Genomic DNA, 22,886 nt, shown 5'->3' on the forward strand with positions numbered 1-22,886 from the left:
AGACACTAAAGACTGCCTGCAGCAGCTGTGGCTGCTGGGGTCTTCAGACTAGCTCAACACTAGAGTGTCAGAGTGCAGATACTGTAAGGTGTGTGGGTGCATCAGGTGTCAGTTCTGTGTCAGTGACCAAAAGTCTGCAAGAATGGCTGATGGCACCAGGAGCAAAGCCAAAGGAATGGCCGATGCTCAGGCCAGAGACGATGAGGAGGTTGTCCACGAGTCCTCCAGGAGCCCGACGCCAGAGAACAGCTCTGCAGAGGACATCGCACAACCTGGCAATTATGGACAAGATGAGGAGGAGCTCACCCAAGGGTCCTCAACGAGCCAGATGCCAGCCCTCCGCTCTGCAATGGACAGTGAAGCACCAGGCTCCGCAGCGGGCCGCAGATCACCACGTGCCATTCCACCGAGCCTGGGAGGCTCGGATAGCCTTCTTCAAATGGCTATGGCCCTTCTCCAGGCTGGAGACCGGGATACCTACGAGATACTCATGGCCGAGCGTGAGCGACAGGCAGCGCGTGACGCTGAGGCTGCGGAGCGGCAAGCAGTGCGTGAGGCTGCGGAGCGGCAAGCAGCACGTGAAGAGCGCCAGGCAGAGCGTGACTACCAGCTGCAGCTAGCTCAGCTCCGGCCCTCATCAGCCACACGTGACCTTCAAGACACCAAACTTCCAAAGGTCCGTGTTGAGGACTTCCCAGTGCTGGAGAAGGATGGAGACTTGGACTCTTTCTTGACTGCTTTTGAACGGACTTGCCTGCAGCACCATCTGGACAAGGACCAGTGGGCCAAATACCTGACCCCCCGTTTAAGGGGTAAGGCCCTGGATATCCTTGGGGACTTGCCTGCTGAGGCAGATCAGGGCTACGACACCATCAAGCGGGCCCTGATCCAACAGTACAACCTCACTCCAGAGTCCTACCGCAAGAAGTTCCGGAGCCTACAGAAGGGACCAAAGGACTCCTGGGCTGACCACCGGCGGGCACTTGCCCGAGCTGCCGACCACTGGACCCAAGGCCTGCAGCTTTCCACCGGACCGGAGATCCTGGACTTGTTCATCACGGAGCAACTCTTGTGGAACTGCCCTGAGGATCTCCGCCAGTTCATCCGAGACCAGAAGCCAAAGGGGTCCACGGCTACAGCTGCCCTGGCCGATGACTACACCAACAATCGGGCTCCTGAGGCCAGGAGAGCAGCCACCAGCAGCACCTGGAGAGGGGGTAAGATGAACTCTGCGACTGCCCCACCTGCCCCTAGACTGCAGGGGGTGTCCCCCTCAACTCCCCTCTCCAGGCCCGTGGCAGAACCAAGACGGTGCCACCAGTGCAACCTACCTGGACACTTCAAGGCCATGTGCCCTCAGCGTCCCAAGGCCCCGGCTCCGTCCCCGTCCCAAGGGCCGCCCAAGGTGTATTGTGTGGGTGGGGGTGGTGGTAGGTCCCTGGACAGCTTCCAACCTGTCACCGTCGGCCGGTCTGTGACCATGGGACTGCGAGACAGCGCCTCGGAGGTGACTCTGGTGCGGCCTGAGATGGTGTCCCCCCAAGACTTGATCCCTGGAAAAACCCTCGCTGTCTCCGGGATTGGAGGCATTGACCCGGCGCTGCCTGTTGCTGACATTTTTGTGGACTGGGGCGCAGGGCGAGGGGTGAGAGAGGTGGGGGTAACTGATCGGATCCCTGCAAACGTGCTACTTGGGACAGATTTGGGGCAGATAACCTCCCAGTTTGGGCCCCCCCCAAGGGCTGAACCTTCAGCCCGTACTGACATGACTCCTAACAATGTTAATGTGTTATCTATGAATGATGTAAGGGAGGAGGGAGTGAACTCTGATACTTCTGCTTGCATAGACACCATAGACACACACACAGCTGCAGCTGTGACAGGGGAGGGGGTCAGAGAAAGGTGTGACAATGCCTCTACAAGTAATCAGCCTGTGAGCTGGGATCTGTTGCCCTCTGCAGGGATAAGCAGAGAGCAGGGTGCTGCAGGGGGAGGACCAGTGTGTGGGGTGGGGGCTACCACAGCAAATGTGGGGTCCCCAGAGATTTCACAGCGGGGTTCTGTTGCTGCAGGAGGGGAACAGGCAGGTGAGATTGGGGCCGGTCCAGGAGCGGAAGTGCTCCCAGGTAAGATCTCGGTGCATGGTTCCCCCACAACCGGGGTGTCAGGAAGCCAGGTAGGTCTGCCTGAACCGGCGACTTGGTCAGGAACGGAGGAGGAGCAGGCACGACCCACGGTCGCAGCGGCTGTGGCCGCTGTCACCCGCAGTGGGAGTGCTGGAAGCCAAGGGGCCTCCCAGAGGTCCGATAGCTCTTCCCCTTCTGACCCAGTGGCAGCCGAGTCAGGTGGAGGCCAGGACACAGGTCCCGGGGTACTGACCGAAGATGTGACAGTCTCGTCGATTCTGGCCACATCTAGTCAGGGGTTTCAGGCAGCGTTAGAAGCTGACGACAGCCTGAAAGCTCTTAAGGAGCAGGCGGCACAGCCTCCCTCGGACTCGGACCCGGAGCGAGTGGTCTGGGACCAAGGACGGCTGTACCGGGCCACGGTCCAGCAGGGTTCACCGGAGGCGTGGCCCAGGGACCGACAGTTGGTGGTACCCTATCCGTTCCGGACGGAGTTGTTGCGGATCGCACATGAGATTCCGATGGCCGGACACCTAGGGATCGCTAAGACCAAGGCCAGGTTAAACCAGCATTTCTACTGGCCAAAAATGGGGGCCGATGTGGCTGCCTACTGCCGTTCGTGTGAAACCTGTCAGAGAGTGGGGAAGGCGGGGCCACACCCCAAAGCCCCACTAGTATCTCTGCCAATCATCGATGAGCCTTTCAGGAGGGTGGCTGTGGATCTGGTCGGCCCGCTGGCCATCCCCAGCAGCTCCGGGAAACGCTTCATACTGACGGTAGTGGACTATGCCACCCGGTACCCAGAAGCAGTGGCCTTGTCGTCCATTCGGGCTGACAAGGTGGCCACCGCATTGCTGGAGATTTTCTCCCGAGTGGGTTTTCCCCAGGAAATGCTCACTGACCGGGGGACCCAATTCATGTCCCAGCTGATGGAGGCCCTCTGTAAGCAAGTCCAGGTGCGACATCTGGTGGCCAGCCCGTACCATCCACAGACTAATGGCCTGTGCGAGCGGTTCAATGGCACCTTAAAGCAGATGCTTAAGATGTTGGTCGACTCCCATGGGCGTGACTGGGAGCGGTATCTCCCACACCTGTTATTTGCTTACCGGGAGGTTCCACAGGCCTCAACAGGATTCTCACCGTTTGAGCTCCTGTACGGGCGACGTGTGCGGGGCCCCCTGGCTCTGGTGAAAGAGGCTTGGGAAGGGGATTTGGCCACCCCTGGAGTGTCGGTTATCGAGTATGTCATGCGCTTCCGGGACAAAATGCAGGCCTTGACGCAACTGGTACACGACAATATGGCTCAAGCCCAGGCCGATCAGAAGCGTTGGTACGACCAGAACGCTTGTGAGAGGACCTACCAAGTGGGTCAAAAGGTGTGGGTACTGGTCCCCGTACCACAGGACAAGCTTCAGGCAGCCTGGGAAGGCCCATACCTCGTGTACCAGCAGCTCAACCCTGTGACGTACCTGGTCACCCTGGACCCTGCCCGTGGAAGGCGGAAGCCCTTCCATGTGAACATGATGAAGGCACATCATGAGCGGGAGGCATGTGCGCTCCCCGTGTGCAACCTGCCCGAGGAGGGAGAAGCGGAAACCCTCTTGGATATGCTAGCCCAGGTTAGGGCAGGCGGATCCATTGAGGATGTGGAGGTTGGCCACCAGCTCTTGGAGGACCAACGGTCCCAGCTGTGGGCCACCCTCCTCCCCTTCCGGGGGTTGTTTACCAACCAGCCCGGAAGGACTGACTTGGCTGTCCATCACGTGGACACTGGGGATCATCCCCCGATCCGGCGTTCAGCATATCGGGTCTCCCTGGAGGTGCAGCAACACATGCGCCAGGAGATTGACGAGATGCTGAAGCTGGGGGTGATCCAGGCATCCCACAGCGCTTGGGCCTCGCCTGTAGTCCTCGTCCCTAAGAAGGACCGAACCACTCGGTTCTGCGTGGACTACAGGGGGCTCAATGCTGTCACGGTCGCCGATGCGTACCCAATGCCACGCATCGATGACCTGCTCGATCAGTTGGCCGGGGCTCAGTACCTGACCATCATGGACCTGAGCCGGGGATATTGGCAGATCCCCCTGACTCGCAAGGCCAGGGAACGCTCTGCCTTTATTACCCCATTTGGACTATACGAGTCCACGGTGATGCCATTCGGGATGAGGAATGCCCCTGCCACTTTCCAGCGGATGGTCAACACCCTGCTCAAGGGACTTGAAGGGTACGCGGCCGCGTACCTGGATGACATTGCCGTCTTCAGTCCCACCTGGGAGGACCACCTAGAGCATCTAGCACAGGTGCTCAGGCGGATCCACCGGGCAGGTTTGACCATCAAGCCGGGAAAGTGTCAGCTGGCCATGAGCGAGGTCCAGTACCTCGGTCACCGGGTAGGCGGGAGAACACTGAAGCCCGAGCCTGAGAAAGTGGAGGCCATCGCATCCTGGCCCACCCCCAGGACCAAGAAGCAGGTGATGTCCTTCTTAGGGACCGCCGGGTACTATAGGAGGTTTGTTCCACGCTATAGTAGCCTGGCAAAGCCCTTGACGGACCTCACCAAGAAGAAGCTGCCCTCTGCAGTCGATTGGACAATGGACTGCGAGACAGCCTTCCAGGCCCTAAAGGACGCCCTGTCCAGCCCGCCCGTGCTACAGGCAGCCGACTTCACGCGGCCGTTTGTAGTACAGACCGACGCCAGTGACTTCGGCCTCGGTGCGGTGCTCAGCCAGGTGGACTCTGCGAGCCAAGAGCACCCAGTCTTGTACCTGAGCAGGAAGCTGTTACCAAGGGAAGTGGCCTATTCCACGATGGAGAAGGAGTGCCTGGCCATAGTGTGGGCCCTGCAGCGTCTGCAACCCTATCTATACGGGCGCCACTTCATCGTGGAGACGGACCACAATCCCCTCAGCTGGTTGCACACCGTCTCTGGGACGAATGGGCGATTGTTGCGACGGAGCCTTGCGCTCCAGCAATACAACTTCACCATTCGCCACAAAAGGGGCCGTGACCACGGTAACGCAGACGGGCTGTCCCGACAAGGAGAGGTCGCGGACGGGCGCACGGGGGAACACCGGAGTGTGCTGCCCCCTAGCGCCCTCAAAAGGGGGGAGGTGTGAGGCAAATCCCGGGATATGAAGATGAATTATGACTTCCAGTCATAATCGCTCATCACTCCCTGGCAGTGCCCCCCTCCCTTCTTGTCCTCAATGTCCAGCATCTGTGAAGGTGTCACATCCCATGGCCATCTCCTATGATATGGAAATTAGGTGATGTGGGAACAATGGACACAGGATGACTCCCTGCCGTGACCCTGTGGTAGGAGCTGCTATCTCATTAGCAAGGCTATGGAAGTATACAGACAGAACGACTCCAGTAAAAAATGGTTCATATCTCGCAAGCCATATTTCCGATAAATATGGCAACCATAAAAATGGTGTCTCCGCATGCGGACGATGCTGGCACACCCTTTTTATGGGAGCAGGACCTGGGGAAATACCCCAGGCGTGATATCAGCCAATGGGGAACTAGTAGACAAGTCATGAGTCCTCTCGTTCCGTAGCTAAATTCATAGCTGTCACAATGAGAGCGTCGGCGTCCGCCTACGACGCTCCCAGGCAAAGTTATGGCCCATATTCCATGTTGTGGATTGTCCATAACTCCAGCCAGGGGTGGAGCAGTGTTCCCTGTGAGGTCACGAAGGTAGGAGGGGACCTGGATTTGCCCAGGTTGATAACCCTACTTCGGCCATTTTCCAGCGTTCTTTCGCTGGGGGTCACGTGTAGGAAACATCTGTGGGAAGGATCCTAGAAACCTGGCCTACAGCGCCCCCCTGTGGCCAGACGCACAAGGTAACTGCTGGAACTGTGTATGCCTGTTTGTAACCCATGCTTTGCTTGTAACTGTACTCTGACATAACTGTATATTCTGTAGATTCCCTATTGTATATATTGTAGTTTCTAGTGTGCTTTAGGCTGATTAAATTATATAATTAATCTTGGGCTGTTCTGTTATCTCGATCTTGAATCCCACGTCTGTGTGTTCGGCTAATAGTTACCGTAAATCGGTTGGTGGCAGCGAGTTTGTGCCAAGGATTATTGTGGGGAGGCCAGTGAGATTCGGGGAGGTTTTATATATTCCGCCCGCGGAGGTCGGGGGAATATATACCCTACTCTCACCGGGGACCCTTCAATAATCGGCATAAGTAGTATAGCGGCCTCCTTGCTTATCGTCGGGCAATTCCATAATTGGCCTGACTATAAGAGGGGCGCTAGAGAGCGCATCACGTGCTCTGTCTGTCGGTCGGGAGGTATAAAGGAGGGGTGACCCCCCACTTGTTACACCCCGATTGTGACGTACTGGTAGCCAGCGCGGGGGATTTCTGAGTGACCCCCCCCGGTGGTCCGTGACACGCGGCAAAAACGCAGGTGCGTTTTTGGTGCGTTTTTTAACGCAGGTGCACTAATCCTTCACTCTTAAGAAATTTCTTAAGAAAAATCATTTTTCTAGTGTGAACATAGCCTTAGGGTTATTTGCATCTATCAGTAGCGCTCATATGTGAAAAACTGATGTGTGAATGAAGCCAAATGGCATGAAGGTGAAAGAATTACCAGCACTCCGCACCTGTCCTGCCGCAATGTCTCTGCATAGATCATGTGATCACTGTCCGCCGTGGCTTTATGCTGTACGTGTGCGCACTGCTGAGGCCAGTGATTGGCCGACCCTTGAATGTATAGGACGTCAACAGTGCAAAAAGATACATGAAGCCCTCAGGCAGCAATGCTGAAAATAAGTGCATAGTGTCTTTAATTCCCCCCTCCCTCTATAGTTGCAGCTTTCAGAGTATGATGGGGGTTTATTTATTTTTTTCTTTTTGTGTATCTCCAGATTATGAAAAAATCTTTGCTCTGCTTGGAGAGGTGCAAGGACCATCCGAAATACAGAAATCTTTTATAGAGTTTACAATAAAGGAAGCCGCACGGTAAGTACCAAATCATAGATAAAGGAACACTTCTGGTTCTTCAGACGCAGGAAACATGCATTTGATACCTGTTTCGGCTTTTTGTTTTTTTTGTTTTTTTTCTCCTTCCTCATGGGGTAAATTCTAATTTGCACCTCTTTTAAGATCATCTATCTGTATTGTAATAAGAGCAGTAAGATAAAGGATTCGTGTGTGTGTGCGCCATGATCTGTTCCCCCCACCCTCTTTCTTACACCCCTCAGATCTGTCTCTGGCTGAAGGCTGCGGCAGGATTCCTCCTCCACTTCTTTGCCTTCTATAGGAGACCTCTAACACACAGCACTTGGCCATTTTAGAGGAAAGTGCGCAATTCTGATGGGTGAAACCAGCAGGAAAAAGTCTGAAATCATGAGTTGAAAAAAAAAAAAAAGTTTTATATATTTCAATATATTTTTGAGCCGAGCAGCCATCTCTTCAGAAGATGCTGGTGCAACAATAAATGCTATATCCTTAATTGCTCTCTAATGAAAGCGTTACTTTGGAATTGCCCATATTAAACCTACATCTATATTGTGTATTTTTGCTAATCAGGTTTAAAAAGAGGGTGTTAATACAGCACTTGGAAAGATATCTATCTGAACTGGATTCCAACGGTGTCCCAAACATTGTGAATCATGTCAACAGCAGATAGCAGTCTGTCCGGGAAGACTAAGGACCAGGGTTGAGCCTGCTGTCGCAGAAGAAAGGAAGAGGACATGGTGACCTCCTTCAACACCTTGCATCTCGGGAGACTTTCTGGCCAGAGACAGAGGACAAGCGGCAGACTGACAAGATGATGTAGGCACCAGGACTTGCAATGAACTGTGAGGCTTTTTCTGTGTGGAGGGTGCTGCCCCCCGGTGAGCAGGCTGGAGATGATAACCACTGGTGGCCCTCCAACAGGTGATGAATGTACTCATTTGACAAGTGATCACACCATTCTCACGCTGTAGAAAGCACTTGAGGGAGTGAGAGGCAAAACAATGCTCTAGCGCAGACCATTACTTGGATCAAAAGCAAGCAACTGGTGGCCGGTGATGGGCGGACCAAGCGTCGCGGCCTTAACTGGGGAACCAGCAGTTGCCCGGCTGCGATTTCGGTAATGATCTCCGCATGGCGCATTAATGAGTACATGAGGTAGCTTGTCCCATTTTCAGAATAGGCTGCCGTTTTCTATTGAGGGACATTTAAAGACAGCCCTGTGACTGTATACATCCTATGAGTCACTAAACAAACTACCTCAGACTCTCTTCTGTTTTGTCTGCAGACGTTAAGAAAGTGCACCTGAGACTCCCCAGGTCCCCGACTTCTTTCATCCTGTGAGCAGGACGGAGACTCGTCAGGTGGCCTTGCACTCGCTGTGCTTTGGAAGCACTAGAAAAGGAGAACTCCCTTTGTTTTTTCACTTTTTTTTTTTTTTGTCTAATTTTAATGTTCATACAGAATAAATATTTTGGACAGTATTGTTATTAGCTCTGTAATTTGTGATATTTTAACTGTACATAGCGTTTTTGCTCTTGTATATAAAATTATATACGTAAATATATATAATAAATTTTTTTATTAAATTGTAATTGTGGTTTAGTATGAATCGTAACGTTTTAGTAATATTTAATAATATATATAATATAACGTAATATTTTTTTTTATTTTTTTTTTAAATGGAATCTGTGAGCAGATTCTTGCTAGGTCATCGGAGAGCAGCATGATGTAGGCAAAGAGATCTTGAATCCAACGATGTATCACTTAGATTAGTGGCTGCAGACTTTCGGACAGTCAGAATTTTTAGCTGTAGTCATGTAGCAGAGCTGAGAAAGCTGTCCCTGCCCACACCAGGAACTCTATAGAGATTCTACATTGAAGTGTCAGTCACAGAAGGGGGTGTGCCAGACTGCTGTGTGCTTGACTTTGTAGTAATGCAATGATGAGTTCTGCTGCTTAAACAAACTTTGCAAATAAACAAAAGATGGGACTGTGACAAGACAGGCAGCCCTGAATTTTCTATTAAGCCTTGAAACATGCTGGCTTCAGCTTCCATAGCAAAAACCTGCTGACAGATTCTCTTTCAAAGGGGTTGTCTCAGTAACAAAGTGCTGTTAAATAGATAATGGAAAGTTTAGACAGTTCCATAATTTTGGATTTTGCTTTTAAAAAAAAAATAAATGTATATTTATTTATTGCAAATAACTGTATAATGGTGGCCCTGCTGTATCTTGTGTAACTGCCTGTGCCCAACCATGTAGCGGCGCTGTAGCTGCCACTCTCGTATGTGGTTTCCATTGATCCCACAGAGGATGGCATAGGAGGGAAGATAAGTGAACATTACTAATGGTAGCAGGGGCTCTTCCAGCTGCTCTTCTGCCTGTTCTTTTCATTAGAAGTAGCTGTTGTATGTGCTATGGTAGAGGACCTTTTGATCTCTCCTCAATAAATCATACCACTACAGTACAAGGAGCGCAGTGGCTGGACATATATGGTATTTTTCGGACTACAAGATGCACTTAACAAGAATCTTTTCCTATAAAGTGTTTGTCTTTGGAGGCAGACTGACACTGCATCCTCCCAGTTTAGCGACAACTGCCTGCCTAAGTGATCTTTGTGATTGGAGCAGGACAGAAGAGGAAGCTACTGGCACCTGAAGGGAGGCTGCATAAACTGAGCAGCTGAAGGACCTTCCACCTGATTAAAGGACCTTTCAGGTTTTTTGATCCCATGATCTGAAAGGTCTTTGAGTTAATAAGGTGGCAGGTCCTTCAGCTGATCAGGGACTGCAGCCTCTGTTCAGGTCCTGATCAAGCTGTGTGTGTCTATATGCAAAACAAGAATGCCGCGGAGACACCATCACATGTTTCTCAACGCTGGCAGGAAACTAGCCAGGTCTTTCACCGGGAAGGAACAACCATGGGAATGTGTCTGTGGATAGATACCATGTTTTGGTATAGGCGGTTTCCTTGACTGGAGACTGCCCTTCCCCTTGTTGTTCCTTCCCGGTGAAAGACCTGGCTACTTTCCTGCCAGCGTTGAGAAACAGGTGATGGTGTCTACGCAGCATTCTTGTTTTGCATATTTTCCTAGGGGGCCTTGTTCTAGTGTCACTGCGTTGAGAAACACGTGATGAGGTCTCCGCAGTGTTGGATGTTAATCTCCCCGAGGTCAACCATCCTTACCTATGTGTGTTTATATGGGCATGTAGCAGAGCTGTGTGTGTGTGTGTGTGTGTGTGTGTGTGTGTTAATATTGAACCAATGAGCTCTATGATTGAGATTAATTGCGATGGAATCTGTCAGCCGGTGTTTGCTATGTAATCTGAGGACAGTATGCCATAGGGGTTAAAACAGATTGTAATAGATGCATCTCTTATCAAGGTCCATGCTGTTACCTGCAATATTTGTTTTAGCACCAGGAGATAACCATTGCTCAGACTACATTGCCTTGTGCCTAGTAGTCAATCAAGCCCCTTGCTGAGATTAGCAGCTCACTGATTATAGGCATTGTAAATGCAGTGCCTTGTGTCAGTAATGGTAGTTTTCTCGGATCTGCTGCATTGCTAAATCTAAAAACTCAACAACTGCAGCACCCAGTAAACGAAGGGGTACTTCTCACATAGCGAGATCGCTGCTGAGTCACGGTTTTTGTGACGCAGCAGTGACCTCATTAGCGATCTCGCTGTGTGTGACACTGAGCAGCGATCTGGCCCCTGCTGTGAGATCGCTGCTCGTTACTCACTGCTCTGGTTAATTTTTTAATTTAATTTTTTGCTCTCCCGCTGATAAGAACACATTGCTGTGTTTGACAGGGAGAGAGCAACGATCTGAATGTGCAGGGAGCCGGCTTCTGACAGCCTGCAGTAAGCTGTAACCAAGGTAAATATCGTGTAACCAAGTGAAGTGCTTTGCTTGGTTACCCGATATTTACCTTGGTTACTAGCGTACGCCGCTCTCAGGCTGCCAGTGTCGGCTCCCTGCACACGTAGCCAGAGTACATATCTGGTAAATAAGCAAAGCGGTTTGCTTACTAACCCGATGTGTACTCTGGCTACGAGTGCAGGGAGCCAGCGCTAAGCGGTGTGCGCTGGTAACCAAGGTAAATATCGGGTAACCAAGCGCTTGGTTACCTGATATTTACCTTAGTTACCAAGCGCAGCATCGCTTCCACGCGTCGATGGGGGCTGGTCACTAGTGAGATCTGCCTGATTTGACAGCTCACCAGCGACCATGTAGCGACGCTCCAGCGATCCTTACCAGATCAGATTGCTGGTTGGATCTCTGGAGCGTCGCTAAAGTGTGACGGTACCCTTAGTCATACATTGTGGGAATCTGGGTCTGAGGTGAAGTAGCAAAAACCTGCTGACAGATTCCCTTGAGTCCTTCTTCTGTACTGCCTTCAATAACTACATAGACAAAAGGATCAGTCAGAGATTAGTAAAGTCACAGAAATCTGTAGTGTGGGATGGCTCCCGTCAGTGGCATCAATAGGGATTTACTTATCTTTCCTCTCCGTAACTTCTCTGATCAATACAAGCTACATCCGTGATCAGCGGCTACATCTGCACTACGTGGCGGGACCCAGCCAGATACACAGGATACAGCAGATATGGCAGTATTAGCATCTGGTGTCTGATTATCTTACATCTGGAATACTGAGTAGGCATAGGCCTGTAAATGTAATATAACACATGTAGTGTAGGTGAGAAACCTCATTCACAATCCATCTCCGGATGTCACTGCTCTAGTTCTATGCCAGGAGCATGTACTAGACATGTTTTCCTCCAAAGCTCGGCTATTTATACTATAGACTTTTTTTTTTTTTTTTTTTTTTTCCCCCCCCCCTTCTAATTTTGAAATTACCATGTTGCAGCCTAGTCATGGTCAGTAATTCTACCTAACTTGCTTTCTCATGATACATCTCAGACTCCTTCCTCAAACCTGGTCGTAGACTCCTATCTTGCTTTGAGGCTGAGGTCACACGGGGCCTTGCATGACACTCGGCACATGCTCGCAGCACAGCGGGAGCCGAGTGTCATGCAACTGGTCCGATCGTGCGATCAGACCACAGCTGTGGAGGGGAGGGCCGGATTTATCTCCCTATCTCCTCCGTTGCCGGCTGATGCGAGAATCTCATTACACCGTTGTAACACAAGAGCAATGCAATGCTTCTCTTGCCCCATAGACTTGAATGGGTGCGAGTCGAACAAGATCGCATTCCACCCGCAGCATGCTGCGACTATTTTCTCGGTCCGATTTAGGGCTGAGAAAATAATATAATATTCATTTTATATAGCGCTATTAATTCCATAGCACTTTACATACATTGGCAACACTGTCCCCATTGGGGCTCACAATCTAGGTTCCCTACGAGTGTATGTCTTTGGAGTGTGGGAGGAAACCGGAGTACTTGGAAGAAACCCACGCAAACACGGGGAGAACATACAAACTCCTTGCAGATGTTGTCCTTAGTGGGACTAGAACCCAGGACCCCAGCGCTGCAAGACTGCAGTGCTAACCACTGAGCCACCATACAGTGCTAACCACTGAGCCACCGTGCTGCCCCATATTGGTCCATTTGGAATGCGAATCCCCCCCCCACATTCCACTCGCTCCGAATTACTCGCAGTGTGGGCTGACCCTACTTCCTTATAAGATATGATTTTTATTAACTAGTAGACCACTCATCCACTGAAGTGCATATCCCAACTGATTTTATTAAGGCTATACTTTTTTTTAATTTTGTTTTATATTTTATTTTTTAACTGTAATGGAGGTGATTCTGTGTTTGTTTTTGTTTGTGGTTTTGTATTTTTGTAGAGAAGGAAAATAATTTTAGGACACTTTTTATATTGTGACTTCTTAGTCATATACACACTCTTGACACAGGAGTTCTATATTGATTAAAACCTTGGTGAGAAGCCACGCTTACAGGAAAAAAAGGAATCTATACGAACACTTGGAATCTGCCATCCTCTCTAGCGCTGCTTCGGTGGTCTCTACAAGACTGGAAGAGATTACATCACGACCACCAGTGACCTGACCTCTGAGGCCATTGATTGGCTGCAGGGTCCGGTGACTAGTGGTCGGGGTGTCTTGGTTCTTGCTTCATTTTGGTCTGGACGTAATTTCTTCTGCTCCAGCATGACAGCCGGTATGGCAGTGCTGGAGCATAGGGTGGATTTCGGAGGTGATTATTATTTTTTTTGGGTTTTTTTTCTCTTTAAGACATTATAAAGCTTGGAAAACCCCCACTTTCCCTTGTTTTTCTTTTCAGATAGAACCAGTGCCATTTCTGCCTGCGGGGAAGGTGGTGTGGTGATGTACCCTTATGTATATAGTCTCCAAGTATATCAATCACAATATGCCTAAATGTATTTTATTTCCCCAAAAAGTGGTGACGCTTCCACATAACTGCAATACACATAATGGTCTAAGTATGATATTCAGACCAAATGAAGCTAAAGAAATCAGAATATTTAATTTAAAAAGTATTAATTTTTAATCAAAATTCATGATATAAAAATCAATGCATAAAATTACGGTGGCTCAGTGGTTAGCACTGTATGGTGGCTCAGTGGTTAGCAGTGCAGTCTTGCAGCGCTGGGGTCCTGGGTTCAAATCCCACCAAGGACACCATCTGCAAGGAGTTTGTATGTTCTCCCTGTGTTTTGTGTGGGTTTCCTCCAGGTACTCCGGTTTCTTCCCACACTCCAAAGACCATACAGATAGGGACTTTAGATTGTGAGCCCCAATGGGGACAGTGTTCCTGATGTTATGTAAAGCGCTGCGGAATATGTTAGCGCTATATAAAAAAAGATAAAATAAAGAACCAGGGAAATGGGGATAAGCCAAAACAAGGTTAAAATTACAGTGACATAATACTAGCACTATACAAAAAAGTACCAGGCATAAAATTTGATACTAAGTAAATCAAGGTTTAGATCACAGTTGATGTATAAGTAAGTATATGAATATAAATATAGATGGATACATATAAAGTGCTCTGTGCTGTTTTACTACACTAATATTAGTCCAAATATATATGCTTAGATCCAATAGCAGCTCAGTACCTACTATTAGAAGCACTATAATATGCAACATTCACATTAGTATACCGTATAAATCACAATCCTATATTACAATAAAGTTAAAGTGCCCAGTGCTGTGCAAAAAATCACTGACTTATATAAACACTTTTTAAATAATAAGGCATGCAGGTCTCATGGTACTCCCTATTTAGGGCGAACCAGCCCAGCCAAGGTGACCAAATAAACAGACACATAGAAGGGGCAAATACTTACTATAGGCCAAGTTCATGTCCAGTTACCCCAACGTAAGTTTCGCCACTTCTTCGGGGGGGGGGTACTTTTTTTTTGTATAGTGCTAGTATTCTGTCACTGTCACTTAACCTTGTTTTCGCTTATCCCCATCTCCCTGGTTGTTATATTGTGGAACTCTACATGTAATTTTATGCATATATTTATATATCAAGAATTTTGAATAAAAATTAGTACTTTCTAAATTAAATATTCTGATTTTCTTTAGCTTCATTTGGTCTGAATATCATACTCAAACCATTGTGTTTTGTAGTCTTCTAATATAGTTAATAAGTAGTGAGGAGCGAGGACTACCGTGCTCTACTATTAACAGGTAGTTGGTTGCTCAGATGGGTGCAACTTGAGTACTCGAGTATAATGGGGGACATTGGCATTTTTCTAGAAGGTTTCCTGGAAAAATGCTCGAGTCCCTCATTATACTCTGTACTCTAGTTGCACCCTTCCAAGCAACCAACTACCCGTTGGTGAGCGAGCACTACCGTGCTCTGTACTTTCACTATTAATAAGGCATACAGTCAGGACGGCTGTACTGCCGGCTTCTTTACAGCTAACAGGTGCAGTCTAGACATGATCAATAACTGATGAGATTTGTCTCTAGGAATAGTGTATGTGTGGTACACTCCTTGCAGTATCCTCCTACAGGAACTTCTGGTGACCCCCACGAGAGAACTGTTATTCCCAAAGGGTTACCATAAAGTCACATGATCCAATTGAAGAGAAGCCATTCGGGAATTTTCAGATAGAAAAATAAAGTAGCAATCCAAGGATCTTAGAAGCCTTTTTTCCCATTTCCGTCTGCTTTGCTTTCCTATACTGCTAAGGTATTCTTGGTGGCATTCCTTTTGAAGATATTTGGTTGTTTTTGCATGCCTCATATCTTGGAGTCATAGTTGGATAATATCCTCTTCACCAGTCCCGGTCCATGTGGTCTTTTGGGAGAAGCCTTCTTGGCAAAAGGGAATATGAGGTGATACCTGCCAGGATGGTCTGATCTGCCCATCCGAGCTTTTGTCCGAAGCTGACATTTAGGCTACTTTCACACATCCGGTTTTTGCTCTGCGGCACAATACGGCGCTCTGCAGAAAAACCGCAACCGTTTTTTTTTGCCGCTGATTGCGGGTTTTTTTGCATAAACTTACATTAGTGCCGTATTGTGCCGCATGGGCTTGCGTTCGGTCCGGTTTTTGCCGCATGCGGCAGATTTAGCCGATGCCGCGGCCGGATGGAACGTTGCCTGCAACGTTTTTTGCTCCGGCAAAAAAACCGCATCGCGCCGCGGCGCATTTTTCAATGCATGCCTATGGACGCCGGATGTGGCGCAATGCGGAAAAAAACGCATCCGGCCGCCGCATGCGGTTTCTTCCACTGCGCATGCTCAGTAGCATGCCGCAACCGGAAAAAAACGGACCGGCTGCATGTAAAAACTTATGCAAAGGATGCGGTGTTTTCGCCGCATCCGTTGCATAGGTTTCACAGCCGGATTGAGCCGCACGGCTCAAACCGGATGTGTGAAAGTAGCCTTACAGGGACATGACGTGACCTGGACTGTGTCCTGCGATCATGGGCAAAAATATCATGACAGCTGATATCACATTAGGCAGAAATTCCAAGGAAATGTCATTTCAGATAAATGCAGGCAAAATGTCAAAGGATTTTTGTTCTTGTGGGTGGAGAGAGGACAGGATGGGGAGTTTTCTCTTTCCATTAATAGCACTGTTTCCAGCGATTAACATTGAGTCACTGTGTGAGCATAGGATAATATTTAACTGAGAAATGATTGGCTTAGAAAACAGGGGGAATAATTAAGTATTTCATTATTTTTGTGGGGGTGGAATGAGCTTCTTTAACCCCTTAAGGACGAAGCCAGTTTTGTACTTAATGACCAGGCCACTTTTTGCAATTTTGACCAGTGTCCCTTTATAAGGCTATAACTCTGGAACGCTTCAATGGATCCCGGTGATTCTGAGATTGTTTTTTCGTGACATATTGGGCTTCATGTTAGAGGTAAATTTAGGATGATATTTTTTTTTTTTTTTTGTGAAAAAATATGAAATTTGACAAAAAAAATTAAAATTTTGCAATTTTCAAACTTTTAATTTTTATGCCCATAAACCAGAGAGTTATGTCACACAAAATAGTTAATAAACAACATTTCCCACATGTCTACTTTACATCATCACAATTTTTGAAACAAAATTTTTGGGGGTTAGGAAGTTATAAGGGGTCAAAGTTCATCAGCAATTTCCCATTTTTTCAAGAAAATTTACAAAACCATTTTTTTAGGGACCACATCACATTTGAAGTGACTTTGAGAGTCCTAGGTGACAGAAAATACCCAAAAGTGACCCCATTCTAAAATCTGCACCCCTCAAGGTACTCAAAACCACATCAAAGAAGTTTATTAACCCTTCAGGTGCCTCACATGAACTAAAGTAATGTGGAATGAAAAAAAAAAAAAATAACATTTTACCCCAAAATGTTGCTTTAGCATCAATTTTCTCACTTTTTCAAGAGGTAGCTCCAAAAATTGGAGCTCACACTTTGTTACCCACTTTCTTATGAGCGCGCCGATACCCCACATGTGGCGAGAAACCTCTGTACGGGCAAATGGTAGAGCTTGGAATGAAAGGAGCAATATTTGAATTTTTGAAAGCAAATTTGGCAGAAACAGATTGCGGGCACCATGTTACATTTACAGGTCCCCTAAGGTACCTAAACAGCAGAAACCCCCCTCAAGTGACTCCATTTTGGAAACTAGACCCCTTAAGGCTTCTATCTAGGGGTATAGTGAGCATTTTGGACTGACAGGTACTTCACAGAATTTGATAACATTAGGTTGTCATATTGAAAATTTTCATTTTTTTAGCAAAAATGTTGCTTTAGCATCAATTTTCTCACTTTTTCAAGAGGTAGCTCCAAAAATTGGAGCTCACACTTTGTTACCCACTTTCTTATGAGCGCGCCGATACCCCACATGTGGCGAGAAACCTCTGTACGGGCAAATGGTAGAGCTTGGAACGAAAGGAGCAATATTTGAATTTTTGAAAGCAAATTTGGCAGAAACAGATTGTGGGCACCATGGAATATATTCTCAAAATCCTTCCAGGAATTATTACTCACAAAGGGCGGCATGCCCCTAAAAACACATTTACTGGACTTGGTCTTGCTAACAAAACAGTTGTAGAAGGAAGAATAAACTTTATTGGACGGAAGGGCAAAATGTTCAAATGTGGAGGAGTTGGCAGCCACTATGTGGCAAACCTGAGTGTGCCAAAGATGACAGAACACCAGCAGGGCCGGAAGGACAGCTTTATCTTCCAAATAACTGGTCGTACAATGTCTTCTTAGCTCCATCAATCCCTATATGAGGGACAAATGTGCCAAGCGACATGGTACATCATAACAGGCTCCTGCCCGCCAAGGTAGGAACCGCTATGTGCACAAAACGACCAATTCGTTACAGAATTCTGAAAGTATTGTTCGATGCAGGTGGTTCGGCAAGAACCCTGCAGTAAAGCCCATAGTGTTTGAATATGGCACAGCATCATTGTTAGGGGATCCTCCAATAAAATGATCATGCCCATAATACCAAGATAAATGCAAAGAAAAGTTTTGTGTAGTAAGACCTAGTGGTAATATGAGTCAAACTAAAATAATTGGTAAAAAAAATGTTTGAGTAATGAAGTCCTGGAAAGTTGTCAAATGATGAGACTTTGAGAACATTAGTGGAGTCCACACTTTGGAGTCTAAAGACGTGGGCATGTGGACTGGGTTTTGTCTGAATAATTGTTTGGGATGTGATGATAAAGTCCTGGAATTAATTGTGAAATGGGATAAAATGTGTTTTACTGCTGAAAATTTTCTCTTTATTACTAGTCCAAGAAAAAAAAATTACTGAACAGAAATATAAAAGTAAAGTATTTTCAAAATTAAAAAAAAGCTGCTACCACACAGTTTGGTGTAATTTATTTATGCCAATTAATAATTGAGGGATGTATGGTAGGTTTCAAAACAGGGGGAGATGCAAAGGCCTGGTTGGGAGGGGCACATGGGGCAGTAGTACCGGGAATCGCTCCTTGTGCCGTGCTTTCTACAAACACGGCATCTTTTTTGGGGATACCTTTGGGTGGGAGTGGAAGGGATGGGGCGAATGAAATGACGCTCGGAAAGTCTCCGGACATCCTCTGACTCGAAGGCTTCCTCCTGTGCCTCCGAGTTAAAGAGGAGGCTCTCAATAATTTTCTCCTGGTATAGGAGGAAAGAGAGCGGTCCTTGAGATTTTTTATAGAGGATGAAGCTATTATAGGTAGCAACCTGTAGGAGATAGATTGCTACCTTTTTATACCAGGTTTTGGTTTTCCGCTTCACTAGATAAGGCTGAAGCACCTGGTCAGACAAATCTACACCTCCCATGAACTTATTGTAGTCTGCGACACAGCGGCTTCTGTTTGTCATTGGTGGCGCCCCTGTCCCTGACCGTCACAGTGGTGTCCGCATGCAATGTGGTGAGCATGAAAACATCCTTGCGGTCTCTCCATTTTATGGCAAGAAGATGGTCACTTGCCATTGAGGAGGACGCACCCTTCTCCAGACGTTTAGACACCAACTGTGGGGGTAGACCAACTCTGTTTTTTCTGATTGTTCCACAGGCCCCTGTGTTTGCAGCGTGGAGGGATTTAGAAAGGGGGACACTGGTATAGTAATTATCGGTATACACGTGATAGCCTTTCTCAAGGAAGGGGGTCATTAGCTCCCAAACAATTTTGCCAGGGATGCCAATTGCCTGGGGGCAGTTTGGGGGGTTGATTTGGCGATCCCTCCCTTCGTAAATGAGAAAGGTACACGTGTAACCGGTTGTGCTTTCGCACATTTTGTATAATTTTATACCATATTTGGCACGCTTGGAGGGGATAAATTGGCGGAAAGACAGACGGCCCTTATAGCTCATAAGGGACTCGTCTATAGAAACATTTTTGTCAGGGGTATACGAATTTAGGAAGGTAGTTTTTAGAAGGGATATTAGGGGTCTCAATTTATAAAGTCGGTCATAGTTTGGGTCATTTCTTTGGAGGGCTTGGGAATTATCGTTAAAGTGCAGGAATCGCAAAAGGGTCTCATATCGGGATCGGGTCATGATGGCTGCAAACACAGGGGTGCTGTGCACTGTTTTTGTTGCCCAGTACGAGCGGAGTGTAGATTTTTTCACTAACCCCATGTTAAAAGTTATGCCCAAAAATTTTTTAAGTTCCGGGACATTTGTGGGGATCCAGGAGCGGGAATGGATGGAGGTAGGATGTTGGGATATATATTGACGGGCATATAAATTGGTTTGGTGGACAAATAATTGGAGGACTTCTGGGGTAACATAAATTTGGAAAAAATCTAATGGGGTAAAATTTGTGACATTTACATTTATACCGGGGGTTGCTACAAATGGAGGAATTTGAGGGGAGAAGGACGGGTCAGGATACCATAGTGGCCGGGGAAGGGCACTACTTGGACCTGCCTCTGACGTTTCAGCAGTGACGACCGACTCCGCTACCATCGGGCTGTCGGATCCCGAGGAGGAAGCCGAGTCGTCACCATCCGAAAATCGCTCGATTTCAGAGGCAGACTCTGTATCCGAACCTGAACTGCCGGAGGCAAGAAGCATGTATGCCTGCTCGGCGGTAAATGTTCTCCGCGCCATTACAGTATTTTTCACTGCCTAGCAAAAAAAAGAAAAAAAAATACTACAAATTTTTTTTTTTTTAAATTTTTTGAAAATTTTTTTTTTAGATTTTTTTAACCCTAACCCTGATTCTAACCCTGATCCTAACCCTGATCCTAACCCTGATCCTAACCCTGATCCTAACCCTGATCCTAACCCTGATCTAACCCTGATGCTAACCCTGATATAAGAAAAAAAAAATCTAAAATAAAAATTCTAACTAAGGGGGGATTCTGACGGAGGTGATGAGGATATTTGGGGGGGGGATATTTTGGGTGAGGATATTGGGGATGAGGATGACTGATTTATAATAAAAATTGGTGTTTTTTTTTCTGACAGAAAAGGCAGCAAATGTAGTCTCTCTCTCTTCTCTCCCAGATCAACTACAAGGGAGAGAAGAGGGAGGCAGACCCAAATGCTGCCATTTCCAAAATATTTGGGGTATTTGATCACTGTGATAGGGTCTAACACAGTGTTCAACTGTCAGGAACCAATGAAATTAATTCCTGACGTTGCTAGGTGGAAAGCGGCAGACTTTGGCGGTCGAACTGCGCATGCGCTCGCCATTTTACACGGACACGAGAAGGAGGGGGGCCGGGGGAATGCCGTGGGAACTCGGTAACGAGACCCAGGTACCGGGGGGGGACCGAGAGGGACCGGACAAGGATCGTTCTCTCACATTTGACTGTTAGATCACGTCAAATGTGAGAGAAACCATTAAAATGCATTAAAAACCGGCATTTCATTTTGCAGGTACATGCTTGCCGTTATTCGGTTAATAACGGCGATCACCGTACCTTTAAATGAAAAAACCGGCCTGAACCGTAATCTCCAGGGTCTCAGCTACCCCCGGCAGCTGAGACCCCGGAAATTTTCCGACTCTGGGGGGCGCTAGACCCTTTTTTCCGACCGCCGTTAAAAAGCGGCGGATCGGAAAAAGTACCCTAATATGCCGCCGTTAAAAGGCGTATCGGCGGTCGTAAAGGGGTTAATATGACTACCATCAATTATAAATAGCCATTCTCCTGGAAAATTGGTGTAGTTGTACTGGCCTCTCATACAGTGCTGGCCAAAAGTATTAGCACCCCTGTAATTCTGTCAGATAATACTCAGTTTCTTCCTGAAAATAATTGCAATCACAAATTCTTTGGTATTATTAACTTCATTTAATTTGTCTTCAATGAAAAAAAAAAAAAGTCATAAAGCCAAATTGGATATAATTCCACACCAAACATAAAACGGGGGTGGACAAAAGTATTGGCACTGTTTGAAAAATCATGTGATGCTTCTCTAATTTGTGTAATTAACAGCACCTGTAACTTACCTGTGGCACCTAACAGGTGTTGGCAATAACTAAATCACACTTGCAGCCAGTTGACATGGATTAAAGTTAACTCAACCTCTGTCCTGTGTCCTTGTGTGTACCACATTGAGCATGGAGAAAAGAAAGACCAAAGAACTGTCTGAGGACTTGAGAATCCAAATTGAGGAAGCATGAGCAATCTCAAGTCTACAAGTCCATCTCCAAAGACCTGAAAGTTCCTGTGTCTACGGTGTGCAGTGTCATCAAGAAGTGTAAAGCCCATGGCACTGTGGCTAACCTCTCTAGATGTGGAAGGAAAAGAAAAATCGACGAGAGATTTCAACGCAAGATTGTGCGGATGGTGGATCAAGAACCTCGACTAACATCCAAACAAGTTCAAGCTGCCCTGCAGTCCGAGGGTACAACAGTGTCAACCCGTACTATCCGTCGGTGTCTGAATGAAAAGGGACTGTATGGTAGGATACCCAGGAAGACCCCACTTCTTACCCCGAGACATAAAAAAGCCAGGCTGGAGTTTGCCAAAACTTACCTGAGAAAGCCTAAAACGTTTTGGAAGAATGTTCTCTGGGCAGATGAGACAAAAGTAGAGCTTTTTGGGAAAAGCCATCAACATAGTTTACAGGACAAAAAAAGGCATTCAAAGAAAAGAACACTGTCCCTACAGTCAAACATGGCAGAGGTTCCCTGATGTTTTGGGAGTGCTTTGCTGCCTCTGGCACTGGACTGCTTGACAGTGTGCATGGCATTATGAAGTCTGAAGACTACCAACAAATTTTGCAGCATAATGTAGGGCACAGTGTGAGAAAGCTGGGTCTCCCTCAAAGGTCATGGGTCTTCCAGCAGGACAATGACCCAAAACACACTTCAAAAAGCACTAGAAAATGGTTTGATAGAAAGCACTGGAGACTACTAAAATGGCCAGCAATGAGTCCAGACCTGAACCCCATAGAACACCTGTGGAGAGATCTCAAAATGGCAGTTTGGAGAAGGTGACCTTCAAATGTCAGGGACCTGGAGCAGTTTGCCAAAGAAGAATGGTCTAAAATTCCAGCAGAGCATTGTAAGAAACTCATTGATGGTTACCGGAAGCGGTTGTTCGCAGTTATTTTGGCTAAAGGTTGTGCAACCAAGTATTAGGCTAAGGGTGCCAATACTTTTGTCTGGCCCATTTTTGGTTTTTGTGTGAAATGATCAATGATTTGATTTTTGTTTCATTCTCTTTTGTGTTTTTTCATTGCAAGCAAAATAAATGAAGATAATACCAAAGAATTTGTGATTGCAATCATTTTCAAGAAGAAACAGTATTATATGACAGAATTGCAGGGGTGCCAATACTTTTGGCCAGCACTGTAGGCATTAACAGTTAAGCCATCACTTAGGCTTATATTATTTGGGATGGGTTGCAG

General features: G+C 47.2%; 1 protein-coding gene across 3 annotated transcripts in view; it reads left to right on the forward strand.

Moving 5' to 3' along the window:
- The window catches only part of LOC142251186 (integrator complex subunit 6-like), a 112,275-nt gene extending 103,579 nt beyond the window's left edge, over positions 1-8,696 (forward strand). Inside the window, exons 17-19 of one of the 3 annotated variants that reach the window (XR_012725294.1) lie at positions 7,011-7,104; positions 7,675-8,025; positions 8,390-8,696. Coding sequence is in view for 2 of the 3 variants with exons in the window: in XM_075323743.1 (XP_075179858.1) it covers positions 7,011-7,104; positions 7,675-7,774 (194 nt within the window). In the remaining variant the exon portion in view is untranslated. Of the gene's footprint in view, positions 1-7,010; positions 7,105-7,674 lie in introns of all 3 variants that reach the window. The other 2 variants (XM_075323745.1, XM_075323743.1) reach the window with 2 other exon arrangements.
- Positions 8,697-22,886: the final 14,190 nt, after the last annotated feature.

The sequence above is a fragment of the Anomaloglossus baeobatrachus genome, chromosome 9 (genome assembly GCF_048569485.1).
Source record: "Anomaloglossus baeobatrachus isolate aAnoBae1 chromosome 9, aAnoBae1.hap1, whole genome shotgun sequence".
Lineage (NCBI taxonomy): Eukaryota > Metazoa > Chordata > Amphibia > Anura > Aromobatidae > Anomaloglossus > Anomaloglossus baeobatrachus.